The following is a 21544-nucleotide window of genomic DNA, read 5'->3' as shown; positions in this document are numbered from 1 at the left end:
GCCATACTGAAGTTTATAGAAGAGAAAGTGGAAAGTACACTTGAACCACAGGGAACCACTTCCTAAATAGAACCCCAGCAAGACAGCCACTGAGAGAAACAATTAATAAATGTGACCTCCTGAAACTGAAAACCTTCTGTAAAGCGAAGGACATGGTCAACAAAACAACAGCCTACAGAATCGGAAAAGATCTTCACTAACCCAACATCAGACAGAGGTCTGATCTCCAAAATATACAAAGAACTCAAGAAATTGGACACCAAAAGAACACATAATCCAATTTTAAAAAATGGAGTACAGACCTAAACAGAGAACTCTCAACAGAGGAATCTAAAATGGCTGAAAGACACTTAAGGAAATGTTCAACATCCTTAGTCATCAGAGAAAAGCAAATCAAAACAACTCTGAGATTCCATCTTACACCTGTAAGAATGGCCAAGATCACCGATGACAACTTATGCTGGAGAGGTTGTGGGGAAAAGGGAACAATTCTGCATTGCTGGTGGGAATGCAAGCTGGTACAACCCCTTTGGATGCCAGTGTGGCAATTTCTCAGGAAATTAGGAAACAACCTTCCTCAAGACCCAGCAATACCACTTTTGAGTATATATCCAAAGGATGCTCAATTGTGCTAAAACGACATGTGTTCAATTATGTTCATAGCAGCTTTGTTTGTCATAGCCAGAACCTGGAAACAACCTAAATGCCCCTCGATCGAAGAATGGATAAGAAAAATGTGGTACATTTACACAATGGAGTACTACACAGCAGAAAAAATAACGGCAGCTTGAATTTTGCAGGAAAATGGATGGAACTAAAAAACATTATTTTGAGTAAGGTAACCCAGTCACAGAAAGACAATTACCACATGTACTCACTCACAGGTGGTTTTTAAACATAAAGCAAAGAAAGTCAGCCTACAAATCACAATCCCAGAGAACTTAGACAACAATGTGGACACTAAGAAAGACTTACATAGATATAATCTATATGGGAAGTAGAAAAAGACAAGATCCCCTGAGTAAATTGGGAGCATGAGGACCTTGGGGGAGGGTGAAGTGGGGAGGGAAGAAGAAGGGAGGGAGCAGAGAAAGATGTAGAACTCAATAAATATCAATAAAAAAATTTTAAAATTTCATCTGCCTCTCTCTCCCACATCCTGAGATTAAAGGTGTGTGTCACCATTACCTGACCTCTAGTGGCTTAGTTTTATCTTCTGATTGTTTATTAAAACATAAATAAAATATCACTATATTTCCTCTTTTGTATAAAATAATAAAGGTTATAACAAGAAAAACGATACACAATAAGTACAATAACAATATACATTATATACAGGCAATAAATACATCCATAATGTCTAGTCCATTTGCATTTGACAAATTCAGAGAAAATACTCCATATCTATCCAATCTTATGAGTCCAAAGTCTTGTACCTAATTTACTTTCTATCATAACTTGCTTTCTGCATCTGGTAAACAAGGAAAATTGTATCTATAACTATCTGGTCTTCAACTCCCTCAGAGACCCAAGAAGGAAATAATATTAACTGAGTAAGCAGGAAGTGCATGCAAGTGACTTCCAAAAAATGTGAGAAAAGACAGAAACAACTGGCTGCCTGGACAATTACCCAAAGTTGTTCTACAACATTGGGACATTCATCTTCGGCCTACAGGCCTAGCATATTCAACAGACTTTTCTGTGAAGCACGATACTCTGAAGGGGCTTCCATGCCTTGTCTTGACAATGTTTGGCAGTCACTTTCTTTTGTGTCCTGCTTATTCAGTTAGGATGGCACAAAGGGTGTGGGGTAGGGAGAAGGTCTGGGCCAAAATGGTTTCCCCCTCATTGAGCTTTGTTGTTTTTTAAAAGGTTTCACTATGTGGGATAGGCTGGCCTCAAATTCACTGTAATCCTCCTGCCTTTGCCTCCAAAGTACTGTGATTACGGGCATGCTCCGCAACACCCCCTGGGACTGGATTAGATTTGGAGGGGTCTTTAGCTTCAGAGGAACCGATTTGCTCCATCTTGTCTGCAGTCGGGCAACCTGAACCCAGTTCGTGACCCAGGGAAGCTGACCCGCTGACCCCTCTTCACCCAGAGGACGCAGGCGGCGAGACATCGGAGCCCGGACTTCGCGACGGCAGATGACAAGCTCCGCGCGTGACTCTGGAAGCGCTGCCCCCGGAGCTGCTGGTGCAGATGCTGAGCTACCTGCCTCCCGGCGCGTTAGTGACGCGCTGCCCGCCCGTGTGCCGAGCCTGGCGCGACGTGGTGGATGACTCCCGCGTTCTGGCCGGCTCCTGCCTGCGCGCACCGCTCGCCCACAACCTCCTCTTCAACTCCCGCAGAGAACGTGGGTCCAGGGGGTGGGGCCTAACGCCTGGAGGCGGGGCCTTCAGCCTGGTGGGCGGGGCTTAACGCCTGGAGCGTCCGGCCTGTGGGCGGGGCCTACTCTTGGGGAGATTCAAACACTTAGAAGGCGGGGCCTAAAACACGGGTGTCCCAGGCAGGGAGCGGGACTGAGTGACAGCTAGGGGAGCTAATCCGGGTCAGGGGGCGTGCCCTAGAGGGAGGGGGCCCGAGGAGGGAGTTGCATAAAACCTTAAGCTGAGGGTGCTAACCTGAAAGGGTGGGCGGGGCAAGGCTAAAAGTTGGAGGTGCAGAAAGGTGGGACCGAGGGACTCTGAGACCCAGTGCATCAGAGAAAGTCGAAAGGAGAAACTGGTTGGGTGACGGGTCCGTGGCGTCAGGATACAGGAACTTGAAAGATGGGTTCAGTAAGACGCCCCAGATTGAAGTGTATTGGAGAGTATAGCTGATGGGCAGGGTCGACCGCGAGGCCTCTGCCCCTACAGGGTGCAAGCGCATGCTTTTATTCTGCCACGTTGTTTTCTACAGAGGGTTTCAGAGGCTTGAACTGCTAGCCTCCAGCATGCTGGGACTCCACGTGTATGCTACCACATCGTATCTGACTTTTGTCATTGTTTTGGTTTCGGTGCTGGTGGTCTTTGTGATATAATGAAAGCTAGGTCTTCAGGAATGATAGGCAAAGCATGCTTCCACTGAGCCATGCCCTGCTGTTATATCTGTTAAGTCTGTCTCTTTACCCCATTTATGAGAAACTAAAACACAGAGGATAGCTAACATCTAATAATATTTGTGGGTTGGGAATACTGACACAGGCCTTTACTCTTAGCACTCTCAAGTGATCTCAGTGAGTTTAAGGCCAGCCTGATCTACATGAATTCTAGGACAGCTCAGATCCACATAGTGAGATACTGTCTCAAAATAAATAAATAAATAAATAAATAAATAAATAAATAAATAGTAGAGTTAGAATTTGAACCCAGATAACCTGGCTCCAGAATATCTGATTTTTTTCTCCTGAGGCAGGGTCTCACATAGACCAGGCTGACTTTGAACGCAGTCAAAAGGTGAGGTTGGCCTTGAACTCCTGATCTTCCCGCTGCCACTTCCCAAGTACTGGCAATACAGATCCACACCACCATACCTACACTTCCTCATTTACAAAGTTCCCATGCATACCGAGGTTTGTCCTGACACAGCTCATTCCACTAACAAGCTTCTGCGTTATCTTTTGGGCCCCAGAACTCCGAGTTCAGCTGTCTAGTGAGTTGCCTTATTTATACAGATAACCTGGTCTCCACCAGCATCAGGAGTAAGGGGTCTGGCATGAAGACCAGCCTCCTGGAGCCATAGCAAGATGGAAATGGGGAAGGGGATAGTGTGACAGGAGATGCATTCTTGTCCCAAAAGACAAATCTGAGCAGCTACTTTAAGCAGGGTGATCAGGAGAGGCTTTGTGGAGGAAGTGGTTTTAAGACTGTGTCTCAGCCCCAGCATCTCCCTTCCAGACAGTGCTTCAAGAGGCAACTTGTAGACCTGGTGATGGAAGGGGTGTGGCAGGAGCTGCTGGACAGTGCCCAGATTGAGATCGTCATAGCTGACTGGGGAGCGAAGACAGAATGGGCCACCGAGAGCCACAGCAATGTAGCTGGAGCTGGCTGCAGGGATAGCTCTGTCTCACCCCCATCAGCCCACTGTGTCAGGCTCCCTTTCTTGGGAGATACAGCAGCAGAGCTAGGGAGGGGGGAACCCTGTTGCATCCCAAGCCCCTTCCCAAGCGTACGGGGTGTGCACACGAACCCACTGACTGGCACCACTCAGCACCAGCCCTAAAATCCTGTGGATAGTCAAGGCTTCTGACAAGTTGGCAACGCTGACCTAAGAACTCTAGCTGGAGGCACAAGAGCCTTTCGAAATGCATTTGGTCTCTTCCCTTGGGCTCTGGTTCCTTCCCCAGGTCAACGCTTTCAGCCTGGGCGTGGCTCCTCACTGGAGCATTGTAGTTCCAAACCCCCCACCCCCAAAGTAGCAACAGTCTTCCAGGCCTGGCCCCGCCTCAGCACCTAGGCCCATCTTCTTGTAGTGCCTGGATGCACCAGATGTTGTGCAAGTGGAGAGGACTTTGTTTCAGGTGCAGGAAAGCTTAGCTCCCAGCCTCCTTCCTCCTGACCCAGAGAACTGGCTGGGTGGCAGGGACCTGAAGACACACTGCCACCTGGCAGGTGGGGCACCCGGGAGAACTGTGGCTGCATCTACAGGCTTCAGGTCTGCCTACTGGATGACTATGAAAATGAAGTGGCCTCACCCAGCCCAGTCCGTCAGTGAGTTCAGAATCTCCACTCAGCCCCGGTCAGCTCCAAGCCGCTGTGCCCAACAGTCACCCTGTTGGGTTTCTGGTTTCATTGATGGGGTCTGTGATATTAGCTACCAATGATCAAGGTCATACTACAGTAATCCAGACCCTGCATCACTTAAGAGTGGGCATGATGATTCATGCCTGTAATGCCAGGACTGGGGAGGTGGAAGGAGGGCCAGGAGCTCAAGGGCATTCTCAGCTACACCCGAAGTTCTGAGCTGGCCTGGGGTATGAGGGATTCTGCTTCCATCAAGGACATATGAGACTCAGGAAGTCTGTCTGCAAGCTGTGCTCCTGTCTGGCTCCAGCCCTGATCCATGTACATGTGGCCATGTGTGCACAATCGGAGGCTGTCAAGAGGCTGCGTTCGCACCAAGTATTAGCTGCAAACTTCCAAGATCCGGATCAGTTGAGGTTTTGCTTTGTTTTTCCTTCTTCTTCAAAGACTCACTCCATAGCCCAGACTGGCCTCAAACTCAAAGCAATCTCCTGCCTCAGCCTCTACAGTACTGGAATTACAGGTGTGAGCCATGGAGTCCAGCTGTCAAGGTTCTTTATCAATAAATGTCATGTACATTTGAATACTAGGTAGGAACGTGTGTGTGTGTGTATGTGTGTGTGTGTGTGTGTGTGTGACCAGTTGAACTGCAGAGCCTAATAATGTGAGCATATCTCCCACAGCTTAAAACTGTCACGGCCACGCCCATGATCACAAAAGGCCAAATTCCAACTGATGCCACTATCCAGGGCAGGAAACTGAAGGCCAGAGGTAAGGGCCTCCCAGGGGCTGGAGAGGGCTCAGTGGCTAAGAGCACTTGCTGTTTTGCTGTTCCTCCACTCTCCAGAATAAATAACAGCACCTAGGCAAGAATCAGCAAGCAGAGGCACAATCCCCCCCCCCCAGGAGGGTCTCCGGCCATCACTAAGAATTTAACCATTTCAACACCCTTCCAGTATCAGCCTTACTGTTACCTGGCACATGTCCACATGTAGGCCAGGCTTCCACAGGGCCTGCACCCCATCACCACCACACACATGCACTAAGCATGTGAAACATTTGGCTAATAATCATCAGCACCTAGAACAGTCCCTCTGTCAGGGAACTTTCTTCCGGAAGAAGGAACCGGGGTACAGGGATGCGTATTTGTCACCACAGCCAGGGAGACAGTGCACGAAGGTCGACACCACAAGCTGCAGGTGTTTATTCAACTCCCACCCAGCAATGAGCTCCCACCTGTGGATACTGAATACACAAGCCAAGGGAGTGGGCAGAGGGCGCTTCCTTCCAGTTCACCTCCAGAACGTTGGCAGATTTATAGCAGTCTTGATGAGTCGGAGCAAGATTTGAGTCCAAGAGTAGCGGTCCCTAGAGCAAGAAGAAGTGGTTTCCGGGGACCCAATGCCTGACCACTGTCAATCATGGTCACTTCTTTTGCACATGGCCACAGTCATACTTGCCCCTCACAACTTTGAGTTTAACCCCGGGCAGGTCTTGAGTCCGACCGCCCTCCACGAGGACCACATGGTGCTCCTGCAGGGTATGGCCCTCCCCGGGGATGAAGCAGACAGCCTCTTTGCCTGTGCTGAGGCGCACTCGGCAGCACTTGCGGTTGGCCGAGTTGGGCTTCTTCGGCTTTCTAATGAATGTGCGTAACACCACACCCTTCAGCTGGGGCCGGCCCTCTGTGGGACCCAGACGCTTAGGGGGTTCCTTCGGGCGGCCTGAGCGGTGCATCTGGTTCAGGGTGGCCATGGAACGTGTGGCCCAGAGCTGGGGACCTAGGGCCAGGCCTGGAGAGACACAATGGAGACTACTTGGTTACCATGTTCTGGGGAGGGATCCAAACCCTTTACAAGGTCAAAACTGCAGATGTCTAGAGGTTTTAGTGAGGATCAACAGATGGCTCAATGGTTGGAACCTCTTGCAGAAGATGGGGTCTGACTCCCAGCACCCATGGTGGTGGCTCACAATCCTCTGTAACTCTAGTTCCAGGGGTCTAACATGTGCACGTAATGCACTTACATACATGCAGGCAAAACATTCATACAGGGGCTAGAAAGATGCCTCAGTGGTTAAGAGCACTGGTTGCTCTTACAAAAGATCCAGGTTCGATTCCCAGCACCTGTATAACAGCTCGCAGTCATCTGTAACTCCAGTCCCAGGGGACCTGATGCCCTGTACAAATGCCAAGCAGAGATGAACAGATATACACAGGCAAAGCTTATACACACAAAATTGAACATTAAAAACAAAACAAAAACAAAACAGGTGGTGGTAGCACACGCCTTTAATCCCAGCACGTGGTTGGCAGAGGCAGGGGGATCTCTTTGAGTTTGTGGTCTACAGAGCGAGTTCCACGACAGCCAAGGCTACAGAGAAACCCTGTCTCGAAAAATCCAAACAACAAAACAAACAAAAAACCCAGGGTCTCACTATATAGCTGTCTGCCCTGGAACCCCCTATGTAGACCAGGTTGGATAGTGAACATCTGAGTGAATGAAATCCCCAATATCTCCCCAGGTCACTGCAAGATACCTGATGTCTGGGGAATGACTACAAACACAAAAGTTCCCCTCCCGTGGGAGGCATATCTCAGACTTAGATCGCACTCGAATGAATGACTGAAATACCTCGTTTGGATCTCTCCCATAGGAGCCCACCAAAAAATACTTGCTGACGGAATAAACACAATGGCGAGACACCTAACCAGGGCCGAACATTTGTTGGTATGATGGCTGCATGAACATCAGACTGTACTTACACACTCAAAGACGGAGGATCACTAGGCAACACAATCCCAGGGATTCACCACTATCTATGTGTGGGAGCCATGACTATGACTGACTTAAACTGCTGGACACAGGAGCTTCCCACCTCCTGCCCTTTGAGCCGGGGGCGTGGCAGAGAACCCCTGTAATAAGCGGGCGATCAGAAGTTCAACGCCGTCTTGCTACAAAGCGAATTAGAGACTAGCCTGGACTACAGTGAAACGCTGTCTCCAAAACAAAACAGGCACCGTGTTTAAAGGTGTTACCGTCCTCACTCTGGCAAAAGCCACACAAGTCACCCGTCCTCGTCCCTGCGGCCCAGGCTCACTTACCACGACTGAGGGACGTGGTGAGGCCGCGGAGAAGGCCGGCCCAGGACATCTCGCCGCCTGCTGCGTCCCTATAAGGGCAGAAGTTGCTCAGGACAGAGGTGGGGACGAAGTCGCCCTCTCAGCGCCGCAGGGGTCGCCTCTCCAAGGCGAACCACGACCCTCTATGCTGTTAACAGAAGTCGCCCCGCAGATCCAGACCCACTCTGAGTACCCCCGGGAACCCAGTCGCCCTCTCCCCGATACTGGAAGCGGAAAGTGAGGAGAGAAGAGAGAGGCGTGCAGAGAAGAGATAATCACACTCACCTCACCAACCTAGTAGGGTCGCACACATGCTAAACCCTATCTCCAGCCCCTTCCGGGGACTCTCTTTCGTGATTGGCTATTTCTTTCCTGCGGCCCCCAAAGGGGCGGAACAAAGGTGACCATTGGACAAGGACACAGTCTATCTCGGTTCGATTTTTCCTCATTGGAAGGGTTTCCGAAGCTTGGGCGGGAAATCTCTTTCCGCATCTGATTGGCTCGTCCCGGTGAGTGACTCCTGGTTCCCAATCCAAGATGGCGGCGTCCATGGCACGGTTCTTGCGGCCTTTACTGGCTCGCCAGGGCCTCCGGTCCCGAGGACGCTGCGTGTGCAACCAGAACCCAAGGAGAAGCTTCGCTACACAGAAACGAGTTCGGAACCTCCTGTACGAACACGCACGTGAGGGCTACAGCCAGCTTCCTCACTTGGACATGGAGTCACTGTGCGCATGCCCAGAAGCAACCGCGCGTGCCCTGGAGCTCCGCAAGGGGGAGCTGCGGCCGGCTGACCTGCCTGCGATTGTGAGTGCGCCTGCGCCGGCTGCGGGAGCCGGCTGCTGGCTTTACCAAACCGGGTTTGCCCGAGGCTTTCCAGAAGTGGGCGGAGCTACTTACAGGAATTTGGGTTCCTTCCTGAGTCAGGCGATGTCTTGTACGTGACGCCCACTTAGGGTCCACTGTGAACTAAGGCCCCACTGAACGTCATGCATGCCTTCTGTGGCCTGCACGCCCTTTTACGTGTTATTCCTGGAATTTAAATACCATTGTCTTCGGTGCTCAACCTTCATGCCAGGCTCGCCCTAAGGCCACAAAGAAAAATGAGGAGTGAGGTTTGGGGATCAGATTGGGGAGGTTTGGGGAGGGGCTCTTGGAGACACCTCTGCATCATGCTCTAATAGAAAACGGATAAATAGGGGTGAATGAATAAAAAAAGTACCTGCTGAACAGATGCTTAAGCAACACTTATGTATCCAGATGTTGAGACCAGATGCAAATGATAAACTCATCAGTGCTTGCATAATGGTACCTTATAGGGAACTGGAATTGGGGGTTGCCATGTCGGTGGTGAGTTCTGAGTGTAATGGATCAGTCAGGACATCCCAGCTCCATCTTGAACCCTTCCAACTTGGTCACTTTTCTGTTGCCGTGAGGAAACACCATGACCAAACCAGCTGAGGGAAGCATTCTCTGGGGTTGGCGGGGACAGAATGGCAGCGAGTGGCAGAGCTGTAAACCGAGAGCTCACGTCTTTAACCACCAGCCTAAGGCAGAGAGCAAACTAGATATAGGGCGAGGCTTTAAGCTCTCAAACCCCACCTCCAGGGACATAGTTCCTCCAGCAAGACCGCATCTCCTAAACCCCCACACATCACCAGCCACTGACTTGTGAGCCAAGGAGCCAGAGCCTGTGGGAGACATCTCTCCTTCAAACCACCAGACATTGTCAGTTGTGTACACTTTGACCTTGTTTAAATTTCTGTGGGCCAGGTGGCCCAGCCCAGAGGGACACTTGCTACCAAGACTGCCAACCTGAGTTCAGTCCCTGGGATCCACATAGTGGAAGAAGAGAACCAACTCCTATAAATTGTCTTCTGACTTCCATGCCATAGTCACATACGAAATATCCAAAATAAAAAAGAAAGGTTAATCACCTTTAAAGAGGTGACTTAGCCAGGCCTGCTGGTGCCTCTATAGTCCCAGCACTCAGAGAAGGGACAAGTTCAAGGCCACCCTAGACTGTATTTCAGTACACTGTCTCTCACAAAACCAAAAAGAAAAAAAGAGTCACATGTCCACGCTCATTGCTTGGTTGGTCTGGATCACACCAGCAGAAGTGACTGCAAAGTGAGCTGGGAAATGTGTTGGTTCAGGGCAGCCGTGTGCCCGCCTGGGCTTCTGGGAAGAGGCACTGAGGCTCACCTGCTGCCCTCCAGGGGCCAGTAGCTGAGGCTCTAGCAGTGGCCATCCCCCTTCCCTCTCGCGGTGTCCTCCCACAGATCTCCACGTGGCAGGAGTTAAGGCAGCTGCGGGAGCAGATCCAGAGCCTGGAGGCAGAGAAGGAGGCTGTGGCGAAGGCAGTGCGAGCCCTGCTGGTGAGCATGGGGACTGGTGAGCATGGCAGCCTGGAGGCGGCAAGGGTGCCTCTGGCTGGAAGTAACAGGAAATATAGTTAAAGGGGCTTGAATTGTGTAGAGAATTGTTACCTAATAAAACAAGCCACTTAGGCCTGATGCTCCTAAGGCTGATGAATTAGCTCTCCTCAGCATCCCCAGCTAGATTCTTTTCCTCCACGTGCCCAACTTCAATACATAGATTGGACCCCATCCCCATTCCAAGATGTCTACCACTGTGTCAGAGACAAAAAGTGAGCTTTTCTGCCTCAAGGTCCTTTCCAGGAGCAAAGAGGCTGCTCCCTAAGGAGACTCCCTTCTTGTTGCCAGGGCTCAGACACCCCACCCTCACAACAGTCCTGACTGTTGCTAGGTTAAGGCCAGCCCGCAGGGGGCCCACCTGTTCTGAACTGAAGGCTTCCTAGAGAAGGACAAACTGAGTCCTGGCTGTGGGGAGGAGAGAGCCTGGTTAGACCTGAGCTTCCTCACCTTCCCCACTCCCAGAAGCACTCACATTTCCCAGAAGCACTCACATTTCCCAGAAGCACTCACATTTCCCAGAAGCACTCACATTTGTTACATTTGATTTGTAATTAATTTCCATCATTGTGCATTCAGAAACCCCAAGTTTTTGCAGCCCTGCATTCCATTACAGCACCCCACATAGACGGCCGCTGCCAAAGTTTTTTGTAACCCCAACATTCAATTACAGTGCCCCATCTAGCATGACACTCCGACACGTGGAAAGCTTGACAACCAGTAGCACTAGCACAGGTGGCCTCATAGAAGTCACAAAGGCTGTGATGGCACACAGCTGTAATCCCAGCTCCTGGCAGTTCAGTATCATCCTTAGCTACTGCCTGTCACCGTACTATTGCTGTAGAGAGACACCATGACCAAGGCAACGCTTAAAGAAAGTATTTCATTGGGACTTCTTACAGTTTCGGAGCATTGGTCCGTTATCAGCATGGTGGGAAGCAGATAGCCATGGTGCTGGGGCAGTAGCTGAGAGCTTTACATCGTGATATGCAGGAAACAGGCAGAGAGCAAGAAATTAGGCCTGGTGGACGATTTTGATAGCTCACAGTCCAACCACAGTGACGTGCCTCCTCCCAATCCTTCCAGACAGTTCATCAGCTGGGGACTAGGCAAATAAATGAGCCTATGAGGCCATTCTCCTTAAAACCACAACAGCTACATACCAAGTTCCAGGCCAGACTGCCCTGCACGATTGCTCAAAAGGTCATTTAAACAAGAACAAAAGCCTGAGCCGAGAGATGGCCCAGCGGGTCTTGCAGAGGATCTGGGTTTGGTTCTCTGCACCCACATCAAGAGGCTCACAGTCACCTATAACTGCAGCACCAGACATTCTGAGACCCTCTTCTGGGCATCCATCCACACATGCAGCATCGCCACAGACGCACAGAGACTCCTAAATAAAAAAGTAGAAACAATAGGGCCAGGAATGTAGCCGAGTGCTAGAGTATTGTCTGCAGTGGCAAAGCCCTGGGTTTAAATCCAGACGCACAAAGAGATAGCTCTAGAAAATAAACACGGAAGCTCATGTACGAGCCTCGTCTTCCCCCACAGAGCCCAGGAGGAAGGGGCAGTTACCTCAGTGGTGGGTGTTATTACTGCTGTATTATGTTGCCACCTCATGGCTGTACTGATAGAGAAACTGAGGCAGAGTGGTGGAGGGACCCAGCCAGGCACTGACAGTGAGAGATTCAGATGCCGGTCCTGTTTGAACTTTGACCTCTTCTGTCTGTGCTCCAGATCCCCAAGTTCATTACCTAATCACCATCCCCTTCCCTCTTCTCCACCAGGCAAACCAAGACAATGAGCAAGTGCAGAAGGTACGCCTTAATGTCCACGCCCCGACCAGGGAGGGTGGGGAGGGCTCCATGTGGTCACAGTTCTTCCACTGTCGTGACAAGCACAGTTCAGACAGGGTTAGGAGGTGAGATAAAAAGAGCAGCTTCCTTTGGGGCTGGAAAGGTGGCTCAGTGGTTAAGAGCACTAGCTGCTCTTCCAGAGGTATTGAGTTCAATTCCCATACCCACATAGTGGCTGCAACCATTTATAATAGGATTTGATGCCCTCTCTAGCATGCAGAACTCACATACATAAAACATAAATAATTTTTTTTTTAATTTTTGTTTTTCAAGACAGGCTTTCTCTGTAGCTTTGGAACCTCTCCTGAAACTAGCTCTTGTAAACCAGGCTGGCCTTGAACTCACAGAGATCCACCTGTCTCTCCCTCCTGAGTGCTGGGATTAAAGGTGTGTGCTACCACTGCCCAGCATAAGTAAATTTTTTTTTTAAAAAAAGAACAGCTTCCACTGGATCTGGAGAGATGGCTCATGGTCATGAGTGTGTGCTGCTCTTCCAGAGGGCCCACATTTGTTCTGGATCTGGAGAGATGTCATGGTCATGAGTGTGTACTGCTCTTCCAGAGGACCCACATTTGTTCTGGATCTGGAGAGATGTCATGGTCATGAGTGTGTGCTGCTCTTCCAGAGGGCCCACATTTGTTCTGGATCTGGAGAGATGTCATGGTCATGAGTGTGTGCTGCTCTTCCAGAGGGCCCACATTTGTTCTCTGGCATATGCACACAATTAAAAAATAATAGTCATTAAAAACAAAAGCTGCCTGTCGCTTTGTGAAGACAAAGCTGACTTCAGGCACAGCTGGCACCAGCTGTTGGCTCCATATCCAGGTTTATTCTGAGCCCAGCTTTCTTCCTTTCTGGCAGAGGAAGTAAGTCAGAGCCATGCACACCTTCCTCATAGTTCCCTCTGGAGTCCTCAGGCTGATTATGGGTAGCTCAGCTTGGCTCCTATCTCCTCACAGCCAAAACAAGAGAAAGTTCCCATTGGCCAGGCCTGAAGCCTGTTTGCATGAACTTGCTGATTGAGCAGAAATCCAGGTTGCTGGATGGAAAGAGGTGGCAGGTGTCTATGTGGTGTCCTGCCAGCAAGGACAAGCCAGGCTGGTGAAGGGATCCCTGACCTTCCCCAAAGCTAACCCTGTCTGCCATGTCCAGGACCCTCAATATCAGGGCCTCCGGGCCCGTGGCCGGGAAATCCGGAAGCAGCTCACACCGCTGTACCCCAGAGAGACCCAGCTGGAGGAGCAGTTTTATCTGCAGGCACTGAGGCTGCCCAACCAGACCCACCCAGATACGGTAAAGGCCATTCGAACTGCAAGGGAAGCAGGGCGTCCGAGCTGCTGCCTTCCTTCTGACGCTCCTCTTCCTGCAGCCTGTTGGGGATGAGAGCCAGGCTAGAGTGCTCCGCGTGGTGGGAGACAAGCCAGGTGAGTCACACCCCAGGGCCCAAATCCAGCATCCCTCGGGTCTTGTGTGAGGGTAGGGCTGAGGGCTACAGCTGGAGCAGCCCACCTGACTTGGGCTGAAGCTGAGTCTCCTTACCCTTACTTGTGGGTAGCCCTCCCTGGCATGGTACAGCGTGTCTGCCTGGCTGGATGGCTGTCTCTTCTCCACTCTATGGGGCTTTTCTTCTAGCTCCTGTGTGTGTCTGTTTCTATCTGCTCTCATCTTGCCCCTCTCTCTCACCTCACTCACCCGTTTCCTTCCTTCCTTCCCCTCACCTCCCTCTTCTCTCCTCTCTCCATTTTCTTACCCCCTTCCCTGTGTCCCTCTCTCCTCCTTGCTCTCTGATCCCCCTCTCTTCAGTTAATCTTTCTTCTTTTCTTATCCCATTGTTTTTTACATACAACCAGTTTTCTCCTTCCGACCCCGAGGCCACCTGGAAATTGGCGAGAAACTCGACATTATCCGGCAGAAGTGAGCCCCCACCCCACCCCTAGTATCACCCCCTCTTACTGCATCCCCACACACTAACAGCTGGCAGCCAGCTCTGTCCTGCAGCCTTAGGGCACAAGGTGGAATACCAGGGCTGGGCCTGCCCAAGATGAATATTTGATGCCAGGCCCGCCTAGCATCTGGGCCTCTGCCCCCTGGGCACGCGAGTCCTTTCCCCACCCACCTGGCCCATAGGCACTGCTGGTTTGTCTGCCTGTCTGTCTCTAGGCGCCTGTCTCACGTATCTGGCCACCGGTCCTATTACCTGCGCGGAGCTGGGGCCCTCTTACAGCATGGCCTGGTCAACTTTACCCTCAGCAAGCTTATCAGCAGGGTATGGCCTACCTGAGGACTGCCTGGACAGGGTGCCATTGGTACCAAGCTTAGAGGGATTAAGGATGTTCAAGGGGGCTAGGAATGTAGCTAAGTTAACTGGTGGAGCACTCGCCTGTCATGCAGAAGGCCCTGCTTCCATTCCCTGGGACACACACACACACTTACACACACACACACACACACACACACACACACACACTTACACACACACACACTTACACACACACACACACACACACACACACTTTATCCAGCACTGGGGAAGCTGAGACAGGAGGATCAAAGTTTCAAGACTGACCTGAGCTACATAGTGAAACTCTGTCTCAAAATACACCCAAGAGGGTGGTTCACATCTCTGTATATTATCAACACGCTTATTTCCAAGTCATCTGTGCATGGTGTCCTGCTGTGGGGTGGACTGCAGATGGCGGGGGGGGGGGGGGCAGCCACGGTCTCCCTCCTCAGGCCTGCTCTTAGGTTTCTGTGCCTCACTTACCCCTCCCCTCTTGCAGGGCTTCACCCCCATGACGGTTCCAGACCTTCTGCGAGGAGCTGTGTTTGTGAGTAAGGCCTGAATGCCAGGCCCTCTCTGCCCGAGGAGACTGCCCTGGGCTGGGTCATGGAAGTTAGCCATAATGGGGGGGGAGAGGGAGCAATTCTGGAAGCTTCTAGAGGAACGGCTGGGGTAACTCCAGAACGGGGGAGGCCAAGGTTACCTGACCCCTGCTCCCGTCCCCCAGGAAGGCTGTGGAATGACACCAAATGCCAACCCATCCCAAATTTACAATATTGACCCCTCCCGCTTCGAAGATCTCAACCTGGCTGGGACAGCAGAGGTGGGGCTGGCAGGTGAGCATCTGCCTGGGTGTGAGGGGCACAGCTCCCTGAAGAGGACAGATCACAGCCCTGCAGCTAACACATGCAGTTGTGTGGGTTGTTGACTGCTCCACAGTACAGTGACTAGCCGTGTTCTCTGACCTGGGTTCTCTAAATCTCACTCCAACTTCTGTGGAGATGGCAAGCCTGGCTAACCCCGTCCTGCCTCTTTTTCCTCCCAGGGTACTTCATGGACCACTCTGTAGCTTTCAAGGACCTGCCAGTCAGGTGATGCCCAGTTTCTTTAACCCTAGACCCCGCTGGTAATATCTCCTGTCCTCCCTGACCCAGCCTCACATGCTCCTACTAGGATGGTCTGTGCTAGCACCTGCTACCGGGCGGAGACCGACACCGGGAAGGAGCCTTGGGGGCTGTACCGAGTCCATCACTTCGCTAAAGTGAGTGGCGCAGACCTAGCCGGCCATGCACAGGTCGCCACCACCCAGAACCTCCTGACCCGGTGTTCCTGCTCTGTCCCAGGTGGAGATGTTTGGGGTGACAGTCCCTGGGCTAGAGCAGAGCTCACAGCTGCTGGATGAGTTCCTGTCCCTGCAGGTGGAGATCTTGACTGAGCTGGGCTTGCATTTCCGGTGCGGAGATGGGTGGGCCCTTTGGGGTTGAGGAAGGGAGTGGGGCTGACTGGGCTGTCCTGCCACCTGCTCCTTTGCCTCCTTTCCCCTGGGCGAGGCCTCTGGATGGTATAATCTCTGTCTGCATTTTCTTGCTTTATAGGAGTTTGAAAAGTTCGCATGGTAGCATGGTAAAGCTGTTCCCTGACCCCCCTGGGGCAGCTCACCATCCCTAGAGTGAGGTCCAAAAGACCTCCTCGTCCTGCAGAGTGAAGCGGAGGTGGGAGAGGGAGGGACCAGGTATCACAAGGGCTACTCATCCTTTAGGGCACACAGCTTTCCAGAGGGCTGAAGAAGGCCAGTTCTTCCCCAAGTGACTCATTGTGCAAAACAAAACATAAAAACTTGAGAGTGTGCAGTCAGGCGGGGCATCACACGGCTATAATCCCTAACACTTACGAGGCTGTGGCCAGATTTTCATGAGTTCAAGACCAGCCTGAACTATAGAGGGGGATTCTGTCTCAAAATAACTAAGTAAATAAAACAGAAAGGGTTTGATGTAGTGGCCCATACTTAAAATCCAAGCACTTGGAAGACTGAGGCAGGAGGATTGCTCTGAGTTTGAGGCCACCCTGGACGACATGTGGCCCTATTTCAAAGGGAACAGAAAACAAGCTCAGAAAAGTGCCTACTCTGCGATCATGAGCGCTTCATTTCTGACCCCCAGCACCCATATAATAGGGGTGATGGCTTGTATGTAACCCCTGTACTGCAGAGGCAGAGACAAGTGGATCCCCAGAGCTCGCTGACCCCCCAGCACCCATATAATAGCTGGGGTGATGGCACGTATGTAACCCCCCTGTACAGCAGAGGCAGAGACAAGTGGATCCCCAGAGCTCGCTGCCCAGCCTGTCCAGCGCAGCCAGTGAGCACATACAAAACAGCCTAGAGGTGCACACCTACCTAGAGTCCGGTCGCTTGTGACCATTCTCAGCTACATAGTGAATCCTAGGCCAGCCTGGTTGGGTGAGTAGCCCATAGACTGCCATATGGCTGTCCTTCCATCTCCTCTGGGTATCACCACCTCCCCAGTGCCAGGTTCTTTTCCTCCCCGCCCACCATACAGGGTTTCTCTGTATAACAGTCTTAGCTGTCCTGGAATTCATTCTGTAGACCAGGCTGACCTCGAGCGAGCTCAGAGATCCGCCTGCCTCTGCCTCCCGAGTGCTGGGATTAAAGGCGTGCGCCGCCACCACCCGGCCTCTGTCTTCTTCATATCCCTTTCTCTCCTTTTTACCTCCACATCCTCCTCTCCCACTGAGCATCCCTGGCCCAGTGACCTCTACCCTGTTTCTGACTTTGACCTCAGGGTGCTGGACATGCCCACCCAGGAACTGGGTCTCCCTGCTTACCGCAAGTTCGACATTGAGGCCTGGATGCCTGGCCGAGGCCGATATGGAGAGGTGAAAGCCCTGGCTTAGTGGGATGTGTGGTAAGACACTAGAGGGTGGGCCGGTCCCCCAAGACAGCCTCTCAATCGCCCCTGCTCCAGGTCACCAGCGCCTCCAACTGCACAGACTTCCAGAGCCGCCGCCTGTATATCATGTTTGAGACGGAGACTGGGGAGCTGCAGTTTGCACACACGGTGAGGCCCATACTGCGTCTCCACTTCCCCATCCTCTGCAGCACCTCACCCCGCTCCCAGGGCCAGGACAGAGCCTGGTCCTGAGCACACCCTTCTCCCAGGTGAACGCCACGGCTTGTGCTGTTCCCCGAGTCCTCATTGCCCTCCTGGAGAGCAATCAGCAAAAGGTGAGAGATCCCCAAGCCATGACTCTCATGCTTGACAGAAGGACTGCAGGTTCAAGCCTGTCTGGGAATCTTAGTTATCTCAAGTGTAAAAGTAAAAAAAGGCTGGGGGTGTGGCTCAGTGGTAGAGCCCCTGCCTAGAATCCACAGTGAGGGGCTGGGGGTGTGGCTCAGTGGTAGAGCCCCTGCCTAGAATCCACAGTGAGGGGCTGGGGTGTGGCTCAGTGGTAGAGCCCCTGCCTAGAATCCACAGTGAGGGGCTGGGGTGTGGCTCAGTGGCTAGAGCCCCTGCCTAGACTCCCCCAGTGAGGGGCTGGGGTGTGGCTCAGTGGTTAAGAGTTTGCTTGGCAGCCGGGCGATGGTGGCGCACGCCTTTAATCCCAGCACTCGGGGAGGCAGAAGCAGGCGGATCCCTATGAGTTCGAGACCAGCCTGGTCTACAAGAGCTAGTTCCAGGCCAGGCTCCAAAGCCACAGAGAAACCCTGTCTCGAAAAACCAAAAAAAAAAAAAAAAAAAAAAAGAGTTTGCTTGGCATCGGGGAGATCCTGGGTTCAACTGGCAGTACTGGAAAGAGGAGGAATAGTGTCTGAGTTTCAGACGTGCACTAGCAGCAGAGAGGACAGTTGGGGGAAGAGTAGCATCCTGATACTGCCCTGTCCACAGGATGGTTCTGTCCTTGTGCCCGCTGTCCTCCAGCCCTACCTAGGCACTGACCGGATCACAGCCCCCACCCATGTGCCTCTCCAGTACATCGGCCCCAACCAACCTCAGAAGCCCAGGCTTCCCGGCCAGCCTGCTGCAAGCTGACAACTGTCTGCCCTGGAGGTTGGCACTCTAGAGGCCCCAGACGCTAGAACCTCTACCCTCCCCTCCTGAACTCCTGGGTGTACCTCTCTTCCTTCCCTGCCACTGAATTATTGACAGTGACCCCTACTGTCACTGGGCTGTCAGCCAGAGGCATGTCTCAGCCGTGATAGGACAAAGGAGATCTGGAGAGAGCCATTGCACGCCATCCCGTCTTCCTCCTTCCTGCCTCCCTGCCGAGCAGAGGACCCACAATAAATGGTCACAGAGCAAAGTCTTCTGGATCTGTGAGTGAGAGAGGTGCTAGGTGACATGCCACATCATTCAAGCGCCTGTGGCTGCCTGCAAGGCTCAAGATGAGTGACTTGAGGATCCCCAGGGGACCTGAAAGGAAGCCAAAGCCTCTCTTCCTCTGGGACAAAAAGCCGTCATCCTCGGGTGACTCCCTCAAACTGAGCCAGCTTTATCCTATCCTTTGGCCAATGGTCCCAACTCCTGTATTGTCCAGAGTGTCACCTCCTTTGCACACCCCTCACCCCTTCACAGGCACTCCAGGCCCCTTGTCTACACTGCCAGCTCCTTTGCTGGTGGATTTCGCTCAGCACCTTGAGCAGCTCCAGCCACCCTTCGGATTTCCCTCGGTATTTTTCCACCTCCAGTGGGTTAGCAAACCTGCAGCTTCGCCTTCAGAATGTTCCAGGACTGTGCCATTTGCCCTCTCCCTCCTCCTTCCTTGATCCTATTCTTCAGCTGGCCACTTTGTCTCCCACCTCCCTGTCTCTGCTCCCTGCGAGCATCGAGTTTGGGCGTGACCATCCGCTGCCCAGAGTTGTCAGAGTAAAAGGCAACAGTGCCATGCCGTCTTCCTCTGCCAGAGTTACTATCACCGTGTTCTCTTCTGCATAGGCTGTATCTGTGAATGTTGACTGTCCAGCTTCTCACCTGTCAGCTCCAGCAGGACTGGGACGTTGGCTGCTTTATTAGCTGCTGTAGATCCAGGTCTGTGGAGAAGAGTTGGTATACAGTGCAGGTTACTGGGGGAATCTGCTGCGGCTCAGCTGGCAGAGTGCTTGCTTGGCATGCACAAAGCCCTGGGCTCAATTCCCTAGCTTAGAATTACTGGGCATTTTAGTATGTGTCTGTAATCCCAGCATTTGGGAGGCAGAGGCAGGTGGGTTTCTGTGAGCCAAACCTGGTATGCATAAATTCAAGGCAGCCTGGTCCTGTCTCAAAATATAAACTATGGTATGGTGGCACCCATCTCTGGTCCCAGCATGGGGGATGCTGAGGCAGGAAGATCAAGAATAAAAGGCTTGCAAACTGTGCTATTGCATCTCTTTAATGTCAGCACCTGGGAGACAGACAGGTGGATCTCTGAATTTGAGGCTAGCCTGGTCTACATAGCAAGTTCCATGCCAGCCAGGGCTGCACAGGGAGATCCTGTCCTAAAATGAGCTGAGCCAGGCCATGGTAGAGCACACCGTTAGTCTCAGCACTCGGGCGGCAGAGGCAGGCGTTTCTCTGTGAGTTTGAGGCCAACCTGATCTACAGAGTGAGCTCCAGGACAGCTAGGGCTACACAGTGTAGCGAAATTTATAAAAACCTAGAGACAAAATTGGAGTCCAACCTGAAAGCCAAAAAAGCAAAACAGCCAAGCAACTAGAGAAAAAAGTCTCTATGAAGGATGGGCGACCACAGACTAAGCCTCTCTGTTCTCCCCTTTTTTTTTTTAAAGATTTTATTTTTTATTATGTATACAGTATTCTGTCTGCATGTCTGCCTGCAGGCCAGAAGAGGGCACCAGATCTCACTACAGAGTGTTGTGAGCCACCATGCGGTTGCTGGGAATTGAACTCAGGACCTTTGGAAGAGCAGTCAGTGCTCTTAACCACTGAGCCATTTCTCCAGCCCTCTGTTCTCCCCTTTTATGTTCCCTCTAGTGCTGGGATTAAAGGTTTGACTCCCTAGGATTGAGATTAAAAGTGTGAGCCACCACCACCGGGATTTGTTTCTGCAATGATCTTGTATAGCCCAGGATGGCCTTGAACTCAGAGATTTATCCAAATCCTGGGATTAAAGGTGTGTGTCACCATTGCCTGACCTCTAGTGGCTTTAGCTAGCTTTGCTTCTGTTCTTCAGGCAAGATTTATTTATTAAAATACAAATAATATGCTGCTATAACACAGATTCTGTCTCAAAAAGAAAAAAATAGGGCTGGAGAGATGGCTCAGTGGTTAAGAGCATTGTCTGCTCTTCCAAAGGTCCTGAGTTCAATTCCCAGCAACCACAAGGTGGCTCACAACCATCCATAATCAGGTCTGGTGCCCTCTTCTGGCCTGCAGGAATACACACAGGCAGAATATTGTATACATAATAAATAAAAAATATCTATAAAAATAATTTAAAGAAAAAAAATCAAGATTTGAAGAGCTGGTCAGCAGTTGAGAGCAGTCACCCACTTCTCTCGAAGGGCTCAAGTCCACTTCCCATGGGCCACATCTAGTAGCCCACATCCACCTGGGACCCCAGTTTTAGCTCCTTTAATACACTCTTCTGGACTCCATGGCCTCCTGCACTCGTGTGTACATGCCCACCACACACATACCTGCAATTTAAAATAAAGGACCCTGTCTCAATGAAACAAAATTAGACTTTTGGATATTACCTGTGCTGGTTCACACTTATAACCTCAGCATTTTATTTATTTATTAAAGATTTCTGTCTCCTCCCCGTCACTGCCTCCCATTTCTCTCCGCCTCCCCCAATCAACTCCCCCTCTCTCATCAGCCTGCAGAGCAGTCAGGGTTCCCTGCCCTGTGGGGAGTCCAAGGACCTCCCACCTCCTTCCAGGTCTAGTAAGGTGAACATCCGAACAGCCTAGGCTCCCACACAGTATGTGCAGTAGGATCAAAACCCAGTGCCATTGTTCTTGAATTCTCAGCAGTCCTTATTGTCCGCTATGTTCAGCGAATCCAGTTTTATCCCATGCTTTTTCAGACCCAATCTAGCTTGCCTTGGTGAGTTCCTGATAGAACATCCCCATTGTCTCAGTGTGTGGGTGCACCCCTCGCGGTCCTGAGTTCC

At 51.5% G+C, this 21544-nt stretch overlaps 2 protein-coding genes across 4 annotated transcripts; one reads left to right on the top strand and one right to left on the bottom strand.

The window, feature by feature from the left end:
• Positions 1-5904: 5904 nt before the first annotated feature.
• On the bottom strand, positions 5905-8196 carry Mrps12 (mitochondrial ribosomal protein S12). Of its 2 annotated transcripts, none has more exons than XM_075986999.1 (3): positions 8131-8196; positions 7828-7895; positions 5905-6517 (listed from the first exon to the last, which is right to left on the bottom strand). In XM_075986999.1, the coding sequence occupies exons 2-3, from the start codon at positions 7874-7876 to the stop codon at positions 6150-6152; spliced, it is 417 nt and encodes a 138-aa protein (XP_075843114.1). In that variant the 5' UTR covers positions 7877-7895; positions 8131-8196; the 3' UTR covers positions 5905-6149. The 2 variants fall into 2 exon arrangements, with proteins under 2 accessions (XP_075843114.1, XP_075843120.1); XM_075987005.1 differs by having other exon boundaries at positions 8140-8158.
• Positions 8197-8343: 147 nt separating this feature from the next.
• Sars2 (seryl-tRNA synthetase 2, mitochondrial) lies at positions 8344-19784 on the top strand. Of its 2 annotated transcripts, none has more exons than XM_075986986.1 (16): positions 8344-8649; positions 10125-10220; positions 12065-12094; positions 13286-13426; positions 13503-13557; positions 13984-14047; positions 14294-14399; positions 14914-14961; positions 15142-15250; positions 15460-15505; positions 15588-15675; positions 15758-15867; positions 17216-17309; positions 17399-17491; positions 17593-17658; positions 18353-19784. In XM_075986986.1, the coding sequence occupies exons 1-16, from the start codon at positions 8383-8385 to the stop codon at positions 18461-18463; spliced, it is 1524 nt and encodes a 507-aa protein (XP_075843101.1). In that variant the 5' UTR covers positions 8344-8382; the 3' UTR covers positions 18464-19784. The 2 variants fall into 2 exon arrangements, with proteins under 2 accessions (XP_075843101.1, XP_075843092.1); XM_075986977.1 differs by having other exon boundaries at positions 8345-8649; positions 18320-19784.
• Positions 19785-21544: the final 1760 nt, after the last annotated feature.

This window comes from Microtus pennsylvanicus, chromosome 1 (assembly GCF_037038515.1).
Source record: "Microtus pennsylvanicus isolate mMicPen1 chromosome 1, mMicPen1.hap1, whole genome shotgun sequence".
In the NCBI taxonomy this organism is placed as follows: Eukaryota; Metazoa; Chordata; class Mammalia; order Rodentia; family Cricetidae; genus Microtus; species Microtus pennsylvanicus.
This window is presented reverse-complemented; position numbering and strand designations above follow the sequence as displayed.

What these genes read in the sequence shown, in the direction of transcription:
- Mrps12 (XM_075986999.1), bottom strand. Translation starts at nt 7,876, where the DNA reads ATGTCCTGGGCCGGCCTTCTCCGCGGCCTCACCACGTCCCTCAGTCGT. An exon ending in CACCACGTCCCTCAGTCGTG is followed by an intron (nt 6,518 to 7,827) that starts GTAAGTGAGCCT and finishes GTGTCTCTCCAG; the next exon opens with GCCTGGCCCTAGGTCCCCAG.
- Sars2 (XM_075986977.1), top strand. Translation starts at nt 8,383, where the DNA reads ATGGCGGCGTCCATGGCACGGTTCTTGCGGCCTTTACTGGCTCGCCAG. An exon ending in CGGCTGACCTGCCTGCGATT is followed by an intron (nt 8,650 to 10,124) that starts GTGAGTGCGCCT and finishes GTCCTCCCACAG; the next exon opens with ATCTCCACGTGGCAGGAGTT. An exon ending in ACAATGAGCAAGTGCAGAAG is followed by an intron (nt 12,095 to 13,285) that starts GTACGCCTTAAT and finishes TGCCATGTCCAG; the next exon opens with GACCCTCAATATCAGGGCCT.